This window comes from Melanotaenia boesemani, chromosome 15 (assembly GCF_017639745.1).
Source record: "Melanotaenia boesemani isolate fMelBoe1 chromosome 15, fMelBoe1.pri, whole genome shotgun sequence".
In the NCBI taxonomy this organism is placed as follows: domain Eukaryota; kingdom Metazoa; phylum Chordata; class Actinopteri; order Atheriniformes; family Melanotaeniidae; genus Melanotaenia; species Melanotaenia boesemani.
Genome location: NC_055696.1, coordinates 14,930,351 through 14,952,392, shown reverse-complemented (window position 1 = coordinate 14,952,392; position 22,042 = coordinate 14,930,351). Strand labels below are relative to the sequence as shown.

Genomic DNA, 22,042 nt, shown 5'->3' with positions numbered 1-22,042 from the left:
AATCTGCAGTATTGTGCAGAGGTCCTGGAACAGAGGTAGGTGGCCCCAGTCCACAGTCCAGTCCAAATGAATGTGCTGTTGTCAAGGTGTTGTTGGGGAAATTTCATATTATTCCCTTTACTATATTGTGTCTACTGATCACTCTCAGGGTAAACAGATTGTTTAAGTTCTTGGTAATTGTGTTTAATACTGAGTAGCCTGTTGCTATCGTAAAAGTGGATGCATTCTTTAGAACAGTTCACTCTGACCTGTGTGACTTATCTGATACCAGCCAGATGCCTCAGGATGACCCAGCAGGGCATCCTGCCTTAATGTCACTGGGGTTGTTTATGTGCTCAATAAGTGTCTAATCCTGTGTGAGGAACAGATAGTCTCTTTGTTTTTATCTTACATGATGTGCTGCGACGTGATCATTCGGCTTAAAAGATGCTGCATGTGTGTCTCTTATCAGATTCTGTTCAGATCTCTGTGCTGTCAGACCTCTGAGCAGTCTCTCTGGAATTGAGATTCTATTCTTTCTATTCAGTTCTACTCTTTCTATTCTTTGTATTCTAATTCTGTGTTCAATAAACTTGTAATCACTTTTCACTTCAGAACCAGACCCCTCAATCCTTGACAGAGTAACTTTTTTGCCTCAACAGTGTCCCACTGTAGTATGGCTGAGTTGCTACAGAATGGATCTGATCTATGGATCAACAGACTTCTGAATCTGACAGAGGTTGAAAACTTTGCTCTTTTGAAAGGAGAAAGTGATCCTTCATAAATGTGCAATTAGCCAGCATTAGCTAAATATAAAATAAAATACTGAAAGAATAGTTTGGAATAATTAAATCAAGAGATTTTGTTTGAAAAAAATTCTCATTTTACTTCATATTTTACATATTACATGGACAGAAATTCTCATTTAAGAGGTGTTCATTGCCTGTAATAAGCTACTTGAATTTAGGATTTTCTGTCTAGTTTTGAGGCACAATTTAGCACAGCTAAATTTTTTTTTTTGCTTGTTACAAGATAAGTTGATTGAATTTAAGGATTCAGGTTCTTTCTAGTTGGGCTGTTTTTATAGTAAAGAAAACTGACACAGCTTAGCTTAATTTTTCATTGTTTTTTATTTCTCTGGAAAAGCCAGAAATACATGACATACAGCTACAAAACGAGAAAGCTGTCTGACAGGCTGACAAGACTTAAGGGACAAATATGCTTCACCTCTGATGTATAAAAGAACACAAAAGAAATATTACCATCTATATGAAAACATCAGACAATCAGGAGGATGCAGGAGCAGTCCCGAAATGTGAAAAGATAAAATAAGCAATGGCTCACTGACAAACATAACAGGCATGTGCTCAATATCTTTGACAAAAGATCTTCTCTAAAGATTAATTACACATAAAATCACTGATTTATTATGTGAATCATGACAGAAAGCAGAAACAATGGACCACAAGCTGAAACTCCACAGAGATCACAGATTTAGGTGTTATGTTCTACAGTGGTAAAAGTGAAGAGTCAAAACTTTTGGAATATTGATCATTTCTTGAATTGAGCCCTTAAATACCAAACTGTATCAGAGGGGCGACCTGAAAAAAGGTGAATAAACACTAAAGGTAAGCAGATCTCTGCAGGTTTAAATGAAGGAATATTATGCAACCACATGTCAGTGCTCTGTTGTTTTGAGTCAAAAAAAAATTAATCTGACTGTAACATCATGGGCTTCTGGGCAACAGCGACTGCTTCTCTAATTGATCAGATAAACCAGAGTATCTCCAATGTCCACAGTGAGGCCATTGTCAGCCAGAGTGACCCTCTTCTCCTCCAGATTTATGTTAAACACTGATTTGCTGGAGATGGGCAGCTTGCCTTGTTCCTCCTGTCCCAGGACGGGCACCCGGCGAGGCCCAAGTATGGGGTCCTCATACCTCATCAGCTTCACTCTGGACAGATCTGGTGGAGTGGAAGCAGACAGTCAGTGGTGTGAAAAGAGGAGGAAAAATTTGAGGGACAAAAATACAGGCTTAGTGGGAAGGGTGGAGGTGAGACAGCAGAGGGAAGAAATAAAAAAAAAGGGTGATGACAGAAAATAATTAAGAGAGGAGGCAGAGAGAATGAAAAGAAAATGAGAGAAAGTGCCATGGGCAGAAGGCAGGAGAGTGAAAGGGATGACAGGTTACAAAGAAAATAGAGTAATTTTTTTTTAACTAATCTTATATAAGCTATTACTTTTAAACATTTCCTTGTTTTTTTTTTTTCAAATCAGCTTGTTAAAAGTAGCTGAAACGCAGCCCATCAGGGACGGCAGGGCACTATTTGTTATCACTGAGAAGCTTCCTTCCTGCATCTTACTGACCTTTAATGAGTCTGTTGACTCTGGCTAGGCGACGGATGATTATGTCTCTGCTGTCCCCCTGTCTGATGTCAACCTTTGTGGAAAACAGCCCGTTGGACGGTTGAGGGTTGATCAGGGACACACAGACTCCAGGCTAGGGAGATAGAGATGTCAAATTAAAAGCACAACACAATTTACAATGCAACAATTATTCTGGTCATCACCGACATACACTACCAGTCAAAAGTTTAGACACACTTACCCACTGGGTTTAATTGGAAAGTGTGTCTAAACTTTTGACTGGTAGTGTAAATACTACTGAATAAGGGATTGACATGGCAACCGTATGCACACATTCATAAAATAAGAAAGACAATAATTGTAAGGAGCTCATTTACAACATTTCCTGTGAATACATGCAAAGCGTTTACCTCAGATCTGAAAACGCTGAACGGTTTCCCAGGGCAACAGTCCTCCTTCACTTTGTCATCAGCCTCAGATGCAAATAAGACATCAATCTGCTCCAACTGTCATGGAGAAATGATGAAAAATATTTGTGCCCAGCTGAGCAGTATAATCCGCTAGAGTGTGTATACAGGTGTGTTGTGTGTTTGGCATGCATACTAGCACATCCTGGTGGTGTTAACCAAGCTCAGGCAGCTGAGACTTAACATCTGGATTTATTATAGACCGTCACATATCCTTCTGGACAGTATTTCAGAAAGAAGAAACAAAAGGACCGTGTACTAGCTGGCAGCAAAATACTAATCAAGGATATTTTCAGAGAATTTAAGATCAGTTTGTTTCTTTGCAGATGTTGGTGTCTGAGATTGGTTTTCTAAAGAGAAAAGTTCTGTATTTTCATGCCGGTATTACACAAAGAAGGATTTCTGAACATGTACAAGAAGACTTTTGAAGCTGCTCCACCTGTCCTAACACCATGGCTTTGTTAGAAACCAGCCTTCAAAGCAGCATAAGCTACTAAAACCATCTAACTGCTGTTCTAACATCTGGCTGAACCCGTCATCCAAGAGTTGGACTATGAAGCAAGTAAGATATCCTTTTCCATCCTTGAAAATGTAGCACATTTTTTTATCATCAGCTCTTTTCTGTTAACTTGTCAGGGGAATAAAGAGTCAAACTTTTCCTTTGATGTGCATCATATCAAGCTCTTCTTTCCAAGTCTGAATCTGTGGTGATTTCCCTGAAGTATCTTTCAGACTTTGGGTTTTGTTATGACAAGGCCACGCTTCTCTGCAGACAAATGTTTTTAGGGGCTTTCTGACTGACAGCTTAGCTCACAATCGTCTCAAATTCCTCTAGCAGAAGTGGTGAAATTCAACTTTAAAGCTGATTTATTTCTGAGTGAAATTTAACGCTGCAACTACATATTACAGTTCAACATTCACGAAGAGGTAAACAAAAGCTGGACAAGAGAAGATGTAAGATGTGAGATTTGCCAGTTCTTATTATTTATCAGCATTATAAATTTGTTTTTGAAGTAGACACATTTTATTTGAACTTAATTGGATAGTGGATCACAACAGACCTCCAGAGAATTAGTCAAGTACACCAGGTTCTCCACAAGAACTGCCCGCTCATCAAACTCCAGCTCCAGATCCAAAACTCTGGGTCCACTCTTTTCTAGGTTCTCCTGAAGAAGATAAACCAGAATGATTCAGCATTAAAAATTCAGACTACTAAATAACGATATCTCATTAGAAATTAACAGGGTTTAATTGTTACAATTAACTGCTCCAAAGGGCGTAGGAATCGCACCGTTTCTTATAATGCACTATTTCAAAATGACATGCAGACTGCACTGATGTGTTGATGTTGCCTCCAAGAAATAAAAAAAAGGCTTTTTGGGGGAAAGGTGTTTAAAATCACATCTCATCAAACAAAGCTGCAATACCAGCTTCAAAGACGAACCAGATGAACACAAAGCTCATCATGACTATTTATTAGGTTAATTTAGTTTGATCAAAGCAGTGAAACTGCATCACCTGAACAAAGCCCACAGCTCCTGAGAGACGTGACTTCTGAAATTTTAATAAGCAATTTGTTTCTGATCATTTACTAGCTACTTTCATTAAACCGGATATACGGGTCATCGTAACAGAAAAACTAACTGTGGTGATGATAAATTGATAATTTTTGTCAATTTTAATATAATGTCATGTGTAGGAAGATACAAAGAGGAGGAGGTAAAGGCCAACTGCTAAAGCTGTTTTACACTGTTTTAATCAATAGACACACTGAAGACAAAGAGCAATAAAAAGCTTTTAAAGATGCAAACTCCAGTTTCATTCCAATTATCAAGGCAAACACTGAAATAATCAAAGCTCCATCCAAGCAAAAGACACTTATTGACTTCCTGAGTTAACTCCCTCTTAGGCAACAAACTAAAATCAAACAATGCAAACAAAAGAAAGAAGGGGAAATGTCCTCTAGTTTTAAACTCAATGCTAAAACACAATTAAAAGTTAAAGAACATATTATTGGTTTTTAAAAAGAGCGAGAGAGAGAGAGAGAGAGAGAGAGAGAGAGAGAGAGAGAGAGAGAATGGTGGAAATGGTTCCCCTCCACCAGATTTACCTTGATCATGGCTACAAAAGGCATGACTCTCTTCATGTATTTCTTCAGCTCTGGCAGGGCTCCCAACTCACTTGCTATGACTTTGTTGTCAGGAAGGACACCGTTGTTACTCTGGTAAAAAAAAAAAGAAAAAGAAAAAAAAGTGTTAAGATAAGAAACTGTAGAACAATGTACGGGGCAACAACATGGTGAAAATGGGTGGAAGAGTGTCTTTTGGTGCATAGATGACCTTCTGTATCTTTACAAATAAATGAGCTAACTTAATATTATCAGATCATGTGTTTGTTTTTCACCTTGTAGTGCTTGCCGAGCAGCGACAAGGTGCTGTGCTGCCATGGAGGGTAGTTCTTGGCCACGTAGATGGTGCAATGGGAGGGCTTGGCAGGGGGCTTTGAGTCACCTTTCTGTGGAGAGGAAGCAACACTTTCAGACATGGAGGACTTCAGACGCATCATTTATTTATTTTATCAGGCACTTTGGGCAAGGTAGCCGCAGAGGAATGTAAACTTGATTATTAAAGATGCCTGTTCTTTTTAGTTTGAGAGTTTGATCTTTGGGATCTGACAGTTTAATTTACATGATGGTGGTCATGTCTACACCCCGTCTGTACTGTATGTACGTTTCCATAAATAAATCCTGATGGGGGACAGAATTAACAAAATAAATATAAATCAAATGAAAGATGTTTAACAGCTATTTTGTCCAGAGGAAAATGTGTATTAGTTGTTGTAGGGGAGACATTTTATAACACAAATTTTGTTGCCCGGGCTGTTTTATAAAACACATGCTGTTCCTTTTGAAAAGATCAGTAATTGCTCTTTTTGTTCAGTAATGGGAAGTTGCCATTAAAGCTTGAATAAATGAAGCTAACTCTGTACATAGATCATGTAAATAATAACACAAAAGATATCATTCCGTCTTTCTTTTTCTGCTCTTTTCCCACTATCCTTGCAGTTCATTTCCATGGCAACAAAACATTTGCAGCAAATCGATAACACCGGCCTGGAAGGCTACGATACCGCCTGTCTTAACTCTTGTCAATACTTGTTTTGCTTTTCCCTTCAGCTACAACAGCCATGTATTGAACAGCTAAACAATGGAGTAACTTTCCTGCTGTTAACACAACACAGATTTAAGTCTTCAAGTGTATCTGAAAGGATACAGAAGGCTGTTGGGAGTCACAAGGGGACGACATTAACAATCCACAAGTGCTGCAAGTCAGATTATTGATGTGGACACATGTAAAGATCTTTTAGACCCCTTCAAAATTCCTAAAATACACATTTGGTAATCTCAGACTAAGTAAATTATTCACTACATTATCCTTTGTTCATATGATAAATGGCTGCTACACTGAAACTCTACTTTTACTGCTGAAGTCTGTTTATTCAAGCTTTTATTCTAGTTTTAATATTTCTCCATCCAGTCACCATCAAGCCGCTGAAAATCACCTGAGAGAAAAATGCTTTAGACACACTGCTGGCCTCAATCTTTTCACTATGCCTAATGAACACGCTCAATCACTGGATCTCATATAAACTGTTAAAAAAAAAGAAACCAATTCTGAAATAATTTTCATTTTCAGAACCAAAAAGACTTTACGCTTGTGAGGTAAATACGGGAAAGTTAAGACTCGCACTTTACCTTGTTTTTGGGGGGAAGCATGTATGCTTTGAGTCGCAAACGGAGGTCGTGAGCGGTTTCCATCAGGTACTGGGAGGAACGAATCAGAATCTCATCAACTGGCCCCGCCAAGGGCCACGATGCTTTCATCAGAGAGCCCGTCTAGCAGAAGGAAGTGAGGAGGGAGGGAAAGTTAGAAGTTTAAATGTGTTTTGGTGTGAAGGTGGTTTTTTTTGCTGAATTTAAAAATCACCTTATATTCTGAACTAAACTAAGTAGTAGAACCACTACATAATTTGTGTCAATTGTATATATTTAGCTAGGGGCACTAAGCACATGATTTGGGGAAAAAGTTGTGTTGCTAAGCGACAACTGAAAACCTATCTCGAGCACAGCAGCACTCCTTTATATTCATAAATTTGAGTGTTAAAATATTCTTGGCTCTCAGTGCGTCTGGAAGCGTAAACAGTGTGTGTGTGTTCATTTCATGCTGCAGACAAAAAAAAAAGCTCAGTGTGAAGACAGACCCCCAGTGGACGTGCATGTTAACAGTGGAAATGTGTTAGTAGCCATTTCACACAGGTAAATGAGCAGTGGGACCAGCATAACTGCACACCCACGTGAACCTGTAAGCTAAAGCTTCTTGATCCCAGGTGTAGTCCTGAATGTAAATGAATACAGCAACTTAAAATGTTTCTTCTGGCTGCATTTCTGTTTTAGATAAAAGTATACATCTGAGATAAAAATGAAAGACTGGCAGGAGGAGAGGATCAAGGTCAGATTTAAACCTCATCAGAGCATGAAACAACACTGTATGATGTTAAATCCATACGTCTCTTACCTTGCCGAGTAGACCCCATGTGTATTCACACAGGTGTGGACAGATGGGGGCCAGCAGCAGCGTTTGTCTCTCTATGAACTGGAAGACGAGATCTCTGTGCATCCCTTCAATTGCCAGCTCACGATACTTGTCTTTGGCAGCCTGAAAACACATTTATACAGTTTTAATAACTACTGCTATCAGTCAGCTAATATATATTGTTAAAGTCGGGGATTTCACTTATCCATTCCAAATTTCTAATTTTACCTTTCTTCAATCACACATAGAACAACTTGTGAGTACTTGGTCATTGTCGTGGTACATAACCCACATAATGACATTTTCCTCTATATTTATTTTCATTCAATCAAACTCAGACAGAGCCAAACAGACATGACCAAGATTCTACCACCTTCACGTTTCACGTATGGGATAAAGCTCTTTTCTTTCTCCAAACATAAGTTAAACCAGAATGTTTTAATTCAGCCTAATCTGTCATCCTTTAACAAAATAACTCATATTGAGAAATTAAATGGCCACATGTTAACACAATCTGGTCTCTAACTTCAGGGCAATATTTTGGACCATATTCATGCAGAATTACACACATTTCAAAGGGTTTACACTTTTTACAAATACCACTGTAATCTCATAAAAAGCTTTAGGAACCCTCGTCAAGCTATGAAAACAATCTGTACTCTTTTCTAAAACAATACTGCATGTACCTGAAACTCGAAAAAGCCACTCTTCAGAGCCTCTTTGTACATCATCCTCTCATAGTGCTGCTCCGTCTTTAAGATGCCTGCATTCATCTCACTAGATAGGACATAAAAATCTTTCAGTCCCTAAAGTCAGTGAATCATTTGCTTGTCAGCACAGTAAATAAAGAGATGCATATTCTGATGTTTAGCAATGTTATATTTACAGCACTGGTCAAAAGTTTGGACACACTTTTATATTCAATGGGTAACTGTGTCTAAACTTTTGACAGGTAGTGTAGTTCTCAAAACTAAAATTCTGGACAACCTAAAATCTTTTGTACTTTTACTAAACATTGTAATAATTTAACCATAACCACTTTTCTAAGCTTTAATACTCAGCCTATGACAGCTCTGCCTCTGTTCCTCCACTTACCTGGCAAAGACTCTATCGTTGAAGGTGTCTGCAGGGCCCGTCCTCAGGTTGTTCTGGTTGGCAATCATCTCCTTTACCCACTCCACCCACGTGTAGAGGCGCAAGATGCCAGCATCAGCCATGGTCTCAACAAAATTGGCATCCTCCACTGTGTCCCCAGCATCAGCTAGAGCCAGACGCATACCTGTGAGTAGAGAATGAACAGAACAGGTGAAAAATAATGCAAGAGAAACTTAGCATTGTTCAGTGCATTTATAATAGATATTATAATATATAGCATCTAAATATCCACCAGTTTGGGTCTTTCAGGAGTCTTATGCAAAGTACTTTAACAGCTGAAACTTAGTTTATAAAATATTCTACAGTCCATAAACACATCACTCAAGAGACGTTAAACTCCATCCATCTGTTATAGGAACATGAATCCTTTAACTCTCACAGCAGGGCAGCTCAGGCTATAGAGTCACAAAGGGTTTGCCCATCTAGTGTCCAGTTTGATTAAAAAAACAAAAACAAAGTTTAAACAACTACAAAAAAAAAGAAGAAAAAAAAAACACACATGCGAGATGGCTGAAATAATCTTTATGTACATCCAGTGAGGGTTCATCTACATGCTATTCAGGCAAAAGCTTAAAATCAAAACTATAGGTGGGTGAGAGTTCGAACCAACATGTTTTTCCACCCAAGTTTCAATTTAAGACCTCAACAATAATTAATTAAAAATAATCATAATAGAGGGGAGTAGGAAAATGCTAACAATAGGATGTAGATGTATTTATATATAAACAAACCATCTGCTGAAAACTTGTCAATGGCTTGGCTGAGCGTGAGGAAGTTTCCTGTTGATTTGGACATCTGGTGAATTGGTGAGTTACAGGAAAAACAAAGCAGATGTTAGCAGCCAGAATCTTCTGTTATGATGCAATAATCCTACATATTTGATCTCTCAGCTGAAAATGACAAATGAACGGCATATGGTGTCTGACAACATTCATTATTACTGCCAGTGGAGAATTACCTTTAAAAACATTTATTGCAAAATAAATTCATGTAACATTTAATATTTGTGCAAAAATTATAACAACAAATGAAAATAAAAACAAAACTGAGTAGTTTACAAACTATTTAAATCTTTTATTCCAATTAAAATAGGTTAATGCAACACATCAAATGCTGAAACAAAGTTTTTTAAAATTATTAAATAATAAAAGTTGCTGCTACTATCAAATTGAGGCTGTTAAAAAAAAAAAAAACTCTCTCCCACCATTTTGACAAATTTCTCTTAATTTAAATAACTACAATTATAAAGAAATAACCATAGTTAGTTTTTATCTTATTTTTTTCTTAATTAAATATTATGGTGACATATTGTAAATAAACACTACACATACCTTTTCAGAGTTAAGGAGCAGGTGTCCATTGGCTCGTGCTGCTTGTGGCCACTTCCCACTGCAGATAAAGGAACCTTTTATTATTAGGGCTACTGGTATCACATTGCTATGGCAACACGTTATAGATTGTTATCATTCTATGATGACGTTTTATAACACGATGAATGATGTGCCACAAGTGGGAGACATGGTAAAAGGAAATCAGAACAGCCTAAAATCTCTCAGTGAGACCAGACCTGCGATGAGCTCAGGTTCTCCTGTACTGGCTTACAAGTTTGTGAATATTTACAGGTGAGACTGAGCTGTGTTATTCCAAAAAATATTTCGCCTTATTTGGCATCTTGATGATGGTGGTGGAAGATGCAGTCGTACACAGGTGACAAACTGAGTGATTATAAAGGTCTTAGTAAATAATTAACCTAATTTTAAGCCATACAATGATTCCTTGTGTCCCATGAATGACCTGAAAATCCTGAAAGAGATCATTCCCAACAGGAAAGACATCTCATCACAGGATGAAGGTGAAACAATTTTTGGTTTGTTTGAAATTACCCTTCCCTCTAAGGTGCCAAGCAGTTATAACCATGCCACAAAAGCACCACCAAAGGTTTCTGGTTCAAACCAAAAACTACTAAATAACCACCTTTTATCTTATACTTGCAAAATTTAAATACTTTTCTATACTGTCTTGTCTTATACATGAAATGTGCTATACAAATAAATTTGCCTTGCCTTACTGGCCAGTCAAATGGGGAAAACTCACTTGTCTTTGGGCCACATAGCCACATGGTTGTACAGGTAGTAGGATAAGTGGTTAGGAATCAAATCTTTGCCAGACACACGGACGTCCACAGGGTACCAGTACTCAAACTCCCTCCTCAGCCTCTGTAGATGTTCTTTAGGAATGTCTGTCTTGGGAAAGGGAGATGTCTTGAAGAAGATAAAGTCCCACACCTCTCTTGTCATCTGCTCGGGCCTGTGGAAGCGGGAGACGGGGGGGTTGCATTGAGAATGGAAGAATGGTCAAGGTTAGACAGATGGGTGTACTCAATTCAAGTGAAGTGAGAAGAACCACTTAAATGCATAGTGTGCATAGAAGTTTTATATAATCCAATAAGTTTCCTACTTTTCTGCCTAAGAAGGAGCTTTGAGGAGACCAGAAAGTGCTATGATTACACCATGGATGAATACAAAGACTCAAACAGACTTATTACAGAGAGTATATATTCTCTCTCAGTGGAATCTCACGTCTCGCTTCTTGGAGATAAAATGAGAAGGGATAAAAAGATAGATAGTAAAAAGAGAAGCATCGGTTTGGGTTTAACACTTGTTTATTCTTGTGTGGTAACATGCACATGTGTGTTTGTGTGCTGCATACATACTTGATGCCCAGTGGCGACTTTCCCTGTCCATTGAGCACACCTCCCTGGAGGAGGTGCGCTACAGTGTAGTAAGCCATGTAGATTGTAGAGTCCGATAGCGACTCAATCAGCCACTGTTCATCCCAAGGCAGCCGTGTTCCTATGGTAACCAAGGGACGGGCACCCATGCAGACACGCACATACAAACAGAGGCACACATGCAACCATGAAAGAGAAAGCAAACGATAAACAAACAATAATCCTCTGTACAGAAACAATGTTTTTTGTTGAATTTGTCAAACCGGTTATATGTGGATGCCAAGACAAACACTGAGGCAGAGGATTAAAGCCCCGGCTTCAATGAGTAATTCTTTGTAAATAAACAAAACATGTAAATCTTAAAGTCAAACTACTGTAGGTTGGGCAGCTTGAAAGATACTGTTTCACCGCAACCTAAACTTTTTGCCACTTTCTCAAAATATATTAAACTGAAGCGTATTGCATTCATTTGGAAAAAAATCTGTTGTTCAGCGTTAACAGGATCATTTAAAGAAAAAAATATATTAATTTTACAAGATAATGTGTTCTTGCTTGTCAGTAACAGGCTACTGCTAAACAAAAGAAACTTCCGTCTCCTCCGAGTTGTAGAGTTTCTTTCAGTTTGACACACTGGGAGATTCTCTCGTTTCCAAGTTACGTAGATGGGATTGTTAATAGTTTGTTGACTTTGCAACACCTGAGGACTTGATGGTTGCTCAGACAGACCCAGTCCGGTCTGTTAGCGTTGCCATGTTTCTCCAGGATCAGTTGGTCACTGCATTCAGGCTACTTATTGACAACGAAAATGTTTGCTGAAATTACTGGTTCCCTGTAGAGTGCAGCTGAGATGGAAGAACAAGCTGGAACAGGGCCGGTGCAGGTATTGGATGTTTTCCTGCTACAACACACAACAAGCTGTTAGAGAATGATTTTATTTGAATCAGGTATGCTGCAGCAGGGACCTAAATCCTGCAGAACAGCAGCCTCAAGGACCGGAGATGCTGATCCCTGCCAGCCATCATCAAAAAAGGATATTTCCAAAAAAATTTATGCAAATGTGGGAGTTGAATGTTGAGCATTAAGCTTATCCAAACACAGTGAATGTGTTTTTAAAAATTTAAACAGGGACTTTCCAGTTTACAGTGCTTGTAATGAGACAAGATGAGTTTATTTATCTAGAAAGGCGCCAACAAATAAAATGTATTATTATTATTATTATTATTATTATTATATCTGCCTTAATTCAATAATAATTCATTAATAATGCCGACAAGCGGCCACATTATCTTGTATAATAATTATTCATTATTCATGAATTATTTTAATTAATTATTCATGTCAATCATAAAATGATTAAAAAATCTCTAATTCAGAAAAATTCAGAAGTTTATTTTCTGTAAATTTATCTTAATTCAGAAAAACAGTGTTTTTGTCCAAGTGAATGCAATACACTTCCATAATTCTTAGCAACAAGAACTTATGAAAACCTCGCTCATCAATTAGCTTCACATCCTCTGAGCTCACGTTTGAGGTTTAATTTTTTGTCCCCAATTTGAAACGGAGTTAAATGCTCATACTTTAGCAATAATTAATATTGACCACAGTTGAATGCATTAATCATATATACAAACATAAAATGTGACATTTTTATAAAATCAATGTAAGACCTAAAGAGCAGTCGACAGATCACAAATACGCTAATTTATTTTTTTTTTTTTCCTTATTTAAGAGGTACACATCTAGACTGGGACATATTCTTGATATATAAAACAGATATTTCTGTTTAAAATAGGTTTAAAAACATTCATGTGTGTGAACAGCGTTTGTTGAGGAAAACCTTGAAAACATAAATTCACTTTTGGCTTCACAAGCACAAAAGTATCTGCTGAAAAGCTCCCAGAGATGCTGAACAGTCTATCAGACTGTTTGGTATTCTGTTTGGTCAGACTTCATATTCTAAAAATACGTAAACAGGTTTCTACAGTCAAACCAACAAAGAGTCTAGACTTTACAGCCTTGGCTGTCATGCATGCCAGCTGGCCTTGGATCTAAATCCATCTAAAGAATGATGCTAGGTTCTTTATTGTCAGTCCTCTGTCTCCATCTACAGACAAAAAGCAGCACCCAAACACAACTTGAAGAAATTCAAGGTACATTTCAATTAATTAAATCTAAAACAGTATCAACATTTTATTAGTCATCCATCTCAAGTATGCTTAATAAATCTTGCAGTGCATACACTCACTGTAGAGGAAAACACTTACCGAGACCATATGTCCGAGAGCAGGCATGTTCCTGTAGCCAGTCCAAAGTGGCCTCAAAGTTTTTCCGAGTCTCTTCACAAAAGCTGGTATTTTGGAAAAGGCAGCATTTTAACAACACTGTATACCAGAATAATCTGATTTATCTAAAAATATATGAAACTGCTTAAAGTTTTTAGCGTATTACAGTTTATCTGTGTTAATGTTGAATGTGACATGTGCGTTCAGCTGTGGAGAATTTAACCATGGCTCCATTACTGCTACTTCCAACTTTTCAAGTCTGCCAACATAAGCAGAAGGCACACATGCTGCAAAAGCAAAAAGGAAATTCCATGCAGAAGTTAACCTCTTACGTTTCCAAAGACTTGAGGGCTTCATTGGCCTGTTGCTTCCACTCAGCATCTCCATAGTCCAAATACCTGTCAGACACACAAGTAATCTTTCCTTAAAATTCACCATTAAAACATTACCATTAAATAACAAGTACTAATGAAAACAGGTCTTACAGATTTTACAGCACAAACATTCTTGAAGCACTCACCATTGGTCGCAGAGAGCAACCACACACTCATCAGCTGATCGTGACATGACCTGTTTTTCTGGCTCCATGTAGATCATGGCCTCCCCCTGTGACAGATTAACAGAAGCGAAAATAGATAAAATCACTGAATATAAATCTATAAGTTTTAATCAAACTTTGCGTGATAACTGCGACAGTGAACGCATTTTACAAGGCCAAACTTAACAAGGTAAATCTGAAACCTTTACATTGAATTAGTTACAACAGAAACGTCTAACCCTCTCAACCATCATCTTCTGGATCGGTTTCTTCACATCTTGGACCTTTTGCCCCTTGTAGCCATCAACAAGCATGATCTGAAAAAGAAATTTATTCACAATAACATTTACAATGATGCATTTTTTTTCACCAAACTATAATATTAATTCAAAACAAGCAAGACAGGATTTTATCAATTCACCGAAAGGAAAGACACAGAAGACACACGCTCAACGTACACAATAATGTGCTGACAGCTATTTAACAAGTCTTCCTGTAACTGTTGTGATGTGATGCTAGGAGAGTAATAAAATCAAATCAAATAAATCGAAAAATTATACCGAATTCAAGCCTGATCGGTGAGTAAATTGTGGATACTTTTCAGCTTGCACACATGTTTTTTTAAGAATTGGACAAAGAATAAAGAAAAAAAAACCTGAGGGCAACACATAGCCTGGAGCCAGAATGAACAATTCAGCTTGGCCTTTAGCGTTTACCTGATTTTCAAGCTTCAAACTTCAGGTCAAATCATAAAGTTGTCCGCATTCAGAAAGTAAAATCACTCACCCCTTCATAAAATCCCTTCAGGTAGACTTTCTCTTTGGCCTCAGCCAGTTTCTCCTTGTCATTCTGGCTCTGGATCTTCAGCTCATCACACACCAGAGGCGCAGAAAGGTTCCCGTATCCTGGGATCTCGATGATAGGGACCTGGAACGTGCATACATAAATTTAAAAAAAAAAAAAAAAAACACAAATAATGGAGCGCTGAGCAGCTGCAACTAAACTAGTGAGTTCAGTGCAAATGAAATCGAGCTGAGTTTTACAACAGTCACTCACCGGCTCAAAAGGCAACACCATCTTGTCCTCAATTCCATACTTTTCTCGTAGAGCCTTTAGAAAAAGCAAGAATTATTAGGATCTTAATAAACTCACCAAATGCAGAGTGATTTTTAAAAATGTGTCTTAAAGTTTTTGCCTTCAAAAGAAGAGGATGGTTTGCTCAGTTTAATAGCACAGCAGACACAATAAAAAATAATGACCAACAAATTATGCTCAAAGGCTTGCTTAAAGTCAAAAAGGAGATGATAATTTACATGTGTGTCACATTACCTGCTTCTTCTTAATGTCCCTTAGAGCAGCAATGTCATCAGGAGCATCAGATGGCACACTGGTAACAACACCAGTACCTGAAGAAAGCACAGACCACATGATCAATTAAACAATACTGTTTTTTTTTACATTCTCAGCTAATAAATAACATATGGTGCCACATTTCATTAGCAACACTGGAGCAACTTTCTGTGAAACAGGAAATCCAAATTAACGTGATCTGAGTTACTGTTTCTCGTTACACTTCATAACCTTTAGAAACAGGATGACATGCTGAACAGAATAAATTCATTTTTTATACTAATGACATTCTGACATTTCAGTTCAGGGATTCAGAAATTTTAAATATGACTATTTAGAAAAGTTCTTCATGAGGACACATGAAAACTAAGATACAAACAGCACCTCTCAGCAAGAAGAGAATCCAGAAAAATAGATGATACTTCAAACAGAAAAACTCCATGTTGTGTCGGTTCTACTTTAAAGGAATTTAAAAAAAAATAAAATTATTGTCACCCTTTGAAATCGCAGTTAAATACTTCTGAATTCTATCTTGACCTGCTATTTTAGATCCCAAATTTTTCCCATCCACTTCTGTTAAAACATAGCAAAAGACCTTGCAGAATAAGGGATAAAGGTCAATGCAGATTCTGTGCTCAGATAATAACAATAATATTAATAACAATAACAACTACTACTACCATTATTATTATTATTTTTACTACTACTATTACTATTATTATTATTAATAATAGTAGTAGTAGTAGTAGTAGTAGTAGTATTAATCCCAATTGGGAAATTCAGCCAATCAGGATTCACCAGAGAGCAATGGGCTGCAATGTTCTGGTACCCGGGGACCAGCTGAGTTGGGTTAAGGGCCTTGCTCAAGAGCCTACAGTGGGTCACCTCTGTTTGCACACTGGGGACTCGAACCCAGGTTCTCCAGACCCACGCCCACCTCTGTAACGACTAGCGAGGTAATATGAATAAATGATAATGAAAACATTTCAAGTGTTTGTGGATCTTTTCAGAAGTGAAGGGTGAAAATCTCCCAAGACTCTTGCTGCTGTGACTGACACTGGTTAGAAGACAAATACATGTCTTGAAGAAATGTACTGTAACTTCTCGAAACACGGCTCTGGACTTGTACCTTTGTCTTCCTTGATGGTGAGCATTGGCAGGGCATAAATGATCTTGTAGGAGGTTAGAGGAGCACTCAACGCACAGCCAAGGATATCCTTAATAGACAGAGAGAAAAGTCTGATTTAATTTACACTAAAAGACAGAAGCTCATTCCTCATCAAAAGAATATAAAGAGTTTCGGACAAGTAACAGTAACCACAATGAATTTTTAATCTATTAAAAAGTATTTGCATTTCAATGTGAAATTCAAAACTTTAACAAATGAATTACTATGATAATTTATTTGCTGTAATTGGGAGCAACAAGTAAGCAAAAGTACCTGTCCCAAGATTTCCATCACAACTGGCACCACTCCGTTTTCCTTAGTGAAGCCCTGGAAAGACATGTTCCTGGCAGACCTGCTAGTGGAGATGAAGATGTCTCCACTGGCTGTTTCAAAAGCGACATACTTCATGTCGGGTCTCACCCAGCAGTTGGTCTGACCAAACATGGTTTCTGGTCTCAGAGTGGCAGCCACAAGGAAGATGTTTTTGCCCTTCATGCCGCTGTGGGGAAGACAGAGAGCATGAGAAATAGATGTTTGGCCCACTGAGGTGGTAGTATTTATCAAGATTTGGAGAGTTTTTACTTCAGAGTCAATTCTCAACAATCCCCTTTGATTCAAAACACCTCACAAGTAACAGTATTCATCCAGGAAAGGTTACAGGTAGAAGAGTGTTTAGTGTGTTTGTGACTTGTTACCTGCTATAGAAGACTTTAGATTTGAATTTTGCTGTGTATGGTTCAACTATCTTCATCTTAATGAGAGTATACTCCTGTGGTCCAACTCCCTGTAAAATAGTACACACTCAGTAGAAGAAAAATCAACTAAGTGCAGCTCATTAATAAACAATGTTTAAATTAACCAGCAGCACTTGTTTAAATTTTACATGTGAAAAAGGAGAAACTAAATAAAAACCACTAGTGAATCAAAAATCACATGGGACACAAATTATTTTCACTTGTTCAGGAGGAAATTAGAGGCAGAGATAAATCGGTAGGATAATAAAGAAGAAAAATTTAAAAAGCTGTCTGTGACTCTAAATTGGCTGATGATTAATTATAAAAATCATTTAAGAATTCTAAGTTTGTAGAATTGATAATAAAAAAAATACCTCTCCAGTTTGCCTGTCATGGTCCATGCATGGCTGCCCATCCTTGGGAGAGTAGATGGTGTACCTGCACAGGAGTCCAGAACAGCCACATCACACCACAGAAAGGCAGAAATCTACTGCCTGAACCGGAAGTCAACTGGAAAATTCATTTATCGTCCAACAACTTTATTCATAGCCTCTACACTAATTGTTCCTGATAACAAGAAATGACATTAAAAACTGTGGAAAAACTCACCTTTTGCCAAATTTGATCTTTTTTCTCTCTTTCAGTGTAACAAACTGCCACCTGACGAAGGAGTCGTAGAAAGGGTTCACATCTGTGGTGATGAAAGACCGCCTCCAGTCCACCTATGAGGGGATATCATAACATTAGCATTTAAGCACAACTGACTTCTGAGTGTGAAAGTTTTAGTAATATAGTAATCACCTTGACTCCCATCTGTTTGAGATCTTTGATTGCCAGAGGAGGGAAATACTCCAGCCAGTGTTCAGCGTTAGCAAACTTGACAATCTCTTGGTCATTCAGACCCAAAGACCTCATGATGTCCCACTGGAAAGTAGAGGATCCAGATTTGGCCACTGCTTTGCTCTAACAGAGAAAAACAGGAGGGTTAATATAAAGTAAATGAAATGAACAAAGATGGTCATATGATCCTGAGTTTGGTAATGATAGCTTGCTATTTAAAAGTTAAATTTGATCATTTTTTTAATTTATGTTTACTTCTTAATATATGACACTGTCTTTAGCTTTTACATACACATACAATTCTGTTACGTAGATGTAAAGATAATATACATTAACTTTGGACAAGGCAGGTTTATTTGTATAGTACTTTTCAGGAAAAGTCAAAATAAAACGTACATAAAACATCAAAATCCTTACTGCAAGGTGCAAATTAAACGTTAAATAGGAGAATGAAAACATATTAAAAATAATAACAGAGATGAAAATTAGAAGAATTAAAACAGACTAAAAAGAACTAAAGAATTTAATAGAAAAAAAAAAAAAACAACTTGGAGTTTATTTATTGCCAAACACAAAAACAATGGAAAACCAAAATACAAATGAAGCACTGTCTCCCATATGTGGAGGCAAATAAGAAAGAAATTACATAGCAGACACCACTCAACACTTTTCACTTTAACTTTAAATAAAAAATAAATAAATGATATAACTCATAATTTAACCTATGAAATCCAAATTTCAGTTTATTTTACAGGAGAATGTAAAAAAATCATTACTAAAAACATGGGCTTAAATGTTAATAAATTAAAATAAATACATATATAAAAACACACAATACTAAATTCAGTTTGGAAATCTTATCTAATCTCTCAGATTCTTGCCTTTTTTCCCTTTGCTTTATCCTTGATGATGATTTCCTCAGATGCCTTTGGCTTTTCCTTCTCTTCCTCCTCGTCTTCTGGAAACTGTGGAGGGTTTCCGTACAGCTCCATCTCTCTCTTCAACTTGTCTGCACAGGCCTGGTGGAGGCAAGATGGATTTATTAATTTACGAGAACAGACAAGGCGCTGTGTGTGAGGATGTTTAAGACTGAATAAGAGGCAGAGACAGCTACCATTGCTAATTAAGTCTAATTTTAGTGCAGGGTACTACTTTGCTTGTGAATGGCAATAAATAAATTACAGTGCTGATATACTGAGTTTTTAATAAAAAAGATAAATAAAAATAAATCTACATGTCTGTCAGATTGTAGATCTGAGAAAGGATAATCTGAAACTAGCCTACTTGAAAGCAGTCACTACCTAGAAGTCAAAACAAATACACAATGCAGTAATGTAACTGGGATTAAAAACAACCAAACTAATCAAGAGGGGAAAAACAAGAGGACACCAACCTTGATTGGCATTCCTGTGCAATGCAGCCCAAATGGAAAGAGGCATTTCTTCCCTTTCAGAGACTGGTAACCAACAGCAAACTGCGAGAAAAGAGAAGAACAGGGGAAGCTAAGAGGAAACTGAGAATAAGATCTGAGTATCAATTTATTGAGCACTGCTGAGGACAGGTAAATAAATCTTTCCAGCAGTTTTTCCAGTCAGGTATTCTCTGTATATCAAACTGTATATATAGTTTTATTTATAATAACGACATACTCAGGCCTGTTGCCCATTTAAACTTATACTTTGGTTAACTGTAAAGAAATCTGTGATATGGAATTTTCTCCAATATCTTATGTTGACTTCAGCTTTAGAAGAAATATTATGTTATTGCCATGGGATTTTTTTTGTAAAGTTCCCATTTAGAACTAATCTTTTTAAATCTAATTTTGTCACATTGTGTAAATATGTGTATTTTTTAGTATGTGAACCATTAGATTTTTGTTCTTCTTTTTACTGACATACATACTTAATTTTAAACATAACTTTTTGTATAATCAAGTGAGTGAACCATGTTTTTTTAAATTACCTATTTATGTATTTGTTCATTTTATGTAAAATAATAAATGAATCAAGGCAATTTAATTCATCACAGTTCAACTCTGTCTGCTTCTGTATGCAAACTTACCTCACACTTTGACAAACTGAATGTGTGGCCAAGATGCAATCGACCATTCATGTAAGGATAAGGAAAGGTGACAAAGTACTTGTTTTTGCTGCAAGAAGGGGGGGAGGCAAAAAAGAAAAAAAACACTTAAGTTACAGACCATGAAGGTATAATGCCTAGTGTATCTTTCCCATCATAATGCAGTTAATGGGGAAAATGGCAGTGCCCATTAATACGATTAATCCTATGTATATTGACTACTCTAAGCTTCAAGGTCACTTGCAATGGAAAAAAGTAACTACATATCCTTTACAATATGATCAACACCTGCAGCAGCTGCTGTGCTTCAGTAACAAGAGCAATAATATGTAAAACGGTTTCTGCATATTTTCTATTTATTTATTTTATTGAACCTTTACTTAACTAGGAAAGTCAATTGAGAACCAGTTCTCATTTATAATGATGACTTGGGTCGGAGGCAAGTAAAACATAAATGTACATTAAATGTGGCAATGAACAAGTTTCTAGATAGCCTTAGACACTTCAGGACCAGAAATGCTTCAGTGTGACAGGACAAATACTCACTTCATACTTTCTCCGACCGTTGTTGGTGCGTCACTCTCAAATGCTTTCTCCTGATCCCATTTCTCCTGGATTTCTAATTCAATCTTTCTTAGATAGTCCAACTTTGCTGTTCCTTTCCGTTCCTTTAATACAATATTAAACGGGGAATAAAAGTTTACTGTAGGAAAGTCTGTACAATGACAGATGCAAGAAAATATGATACGAATTGATTCATTTTAATAAGAGGTAAAAATAATAATAAGAATAATATAGTTTACATTTATGTTATAATTTTTACGGTCTTTTCTGCAGTTGGTTCGACAGCTCATGTTAGCTAACTTTGCTAACAGCTACAATGAGTTCATGTATTGAGATAGACCGTAACCATTTGCTCTAAAGTAATATTAACCATTCAGAACTGAGGGCACGTAAGAAATTAACCTACCGTCATTTTGAGGAAAAAAAAATAAGCAGCTATTTGTTATTCTGTTGGTTAAAGAAAGGAGAGGGCAGAAATAGTTTCCAGTTTGACATGAGAAACCCACGCCACCGGTGCATGGATGATGACACACACGATCAGCTTGTCGCGGGGTTTCCTGGGAAACGTAGTCTGCCGGGATCTTTTTCTTCTTCTTTTGATTCAGTGGGCTAGACGCGACTATGGCGTATTGCTGCCATCTGCCGTTTGGTGTTGTCTCAATCGAACTCTTGCCACAAACAGGCACTTTCATTTTCAGATGCATTTATATATCGATTTGATGCAACTAGTCTATCACCTTCTTGATTTTATCCCAGCTATCCAGCTTCAACAGTGTTTACAAGCGTCTGGTCAGGAAAAGAAGTATCCAAAAATGCATATAGAACCATAAGAAATAAATAAAACAGATCTAAAAAAGACATTTCTTTTTTTTTTAATGATTTATGTTGTTTTATAGGCAATAACTAACATGCTGTTAGTTCCATGTTCAATATGTGTAATAAGGTCATTCAAAAAAACAGTTTTTAATAAACATTGAACCAGTCCAGCCCTCATCTTTTTCTAATTTTATCATTTTGGCCTGCTATGTATTTCAGTTTAGTTAAGGTGATTTTCCAGATTTCTAACTATGCAGATTTTCTATTCATTACCAAGGATTCTCAAAATGGAGTTGTTAACAATACTTATGTGTTCATAAAGTGCTTATGCATTTCATATAAATGCACAACTTGTTGTCCTGAATCTCTTTAATGGTGG

The 22,042-nt window shown here is 37.1% G+C and overlaps 1 protein-coding gene and 1 long non-coding RNA gene across 3 annotated transcripts; one reads left to right on the top strand and one right to left on the bottom strand.

Annotated features, from left to right (window-relative positions):
- Window positions 1-1,266: 1,266 nt before the first annotated feature.
- Window positions 1,267-1,427, top strand: LOC121654408. The gene is made up of 2 exons (XR_006012949.1): window positions 1,267-1,342; window positions 1,379-1,427. It is a non-coding gene; the product is annotated as an uncharacterized LOC121654408 (long non-coding RNA).
- A 244-nt stretch (window positions 1,428-1,671) lies between these two features.
- On the bottom strand, window positions 1,672-21,401 carry LOC121654407 (leucine--tRNA ligase, cytoplasmic). 2 transcript variants are annotated; one of them, XM_042008534.1, is made up of 32 exons: window positions 21,254-21,401; window positions 20,830-20,951; window positions 20,266-20,353; window positions 19,598-19,678; window positions 19,086-19,223; window positions 18,166-18,327; window positions 17,974-18,086; window positions 17,739-17,802; window positions 17,326-17,414; window positions 16,904-17,129; window positions 16,592-16,679; window positions 15,442-15,518; window positions 15,169-15,222; window positions 14,899-15,039; window positions 14,352-14,429; window positions 14,095-14,180; window positions 13,907-13,972; window positions 13,557-13,639; window positions 11,275-11,413; window positions 10,656-10,868; window positions 9,893-9,950; window positions 9,293-9,356; window positions 8,502-8,685; window positions 8,093-8,183; window positions 7,389-7,529; window positions 6,569-6,709; window positions 5,218-5,328; window positions 4,925-5,035; window positions 3,876-3,980; window positions 2,758-2,853; window positions 2,348-2,480; window positions 1,672-1,944 (listed from the first exon to the last, which is right to left on the bottom strand). In XM_042008534.1, exons 1-32 carry the CDS (start codon window positions 21,257-21,259, stop codon window positions 1,739-1,741), a joined length of 3,555 nt encoding a protein of 1,184 aa, XP_041864468.1. In that variant the 5' UTR covers window positions 21,260-21,401; the 3' UTR covers window positions 1,672-1,738. The 2 variants fall into 2 exon arrangements, with proteins under 2 accessions (XP_041864468.1, XP_041864469.1); XM_042008535.1 differs by lacking the exons at window positions 19,598-19,678; window positions 20,266-20,353; window positions 20,830-20,951; window positions 21,254-21,401 and having other exon boundaries at window positions 18,166-18,329; window positions 19,087-19,220.
- Between the last annotated feature and the right edge of the window lie 641 nt (window positions 21,402-22,042).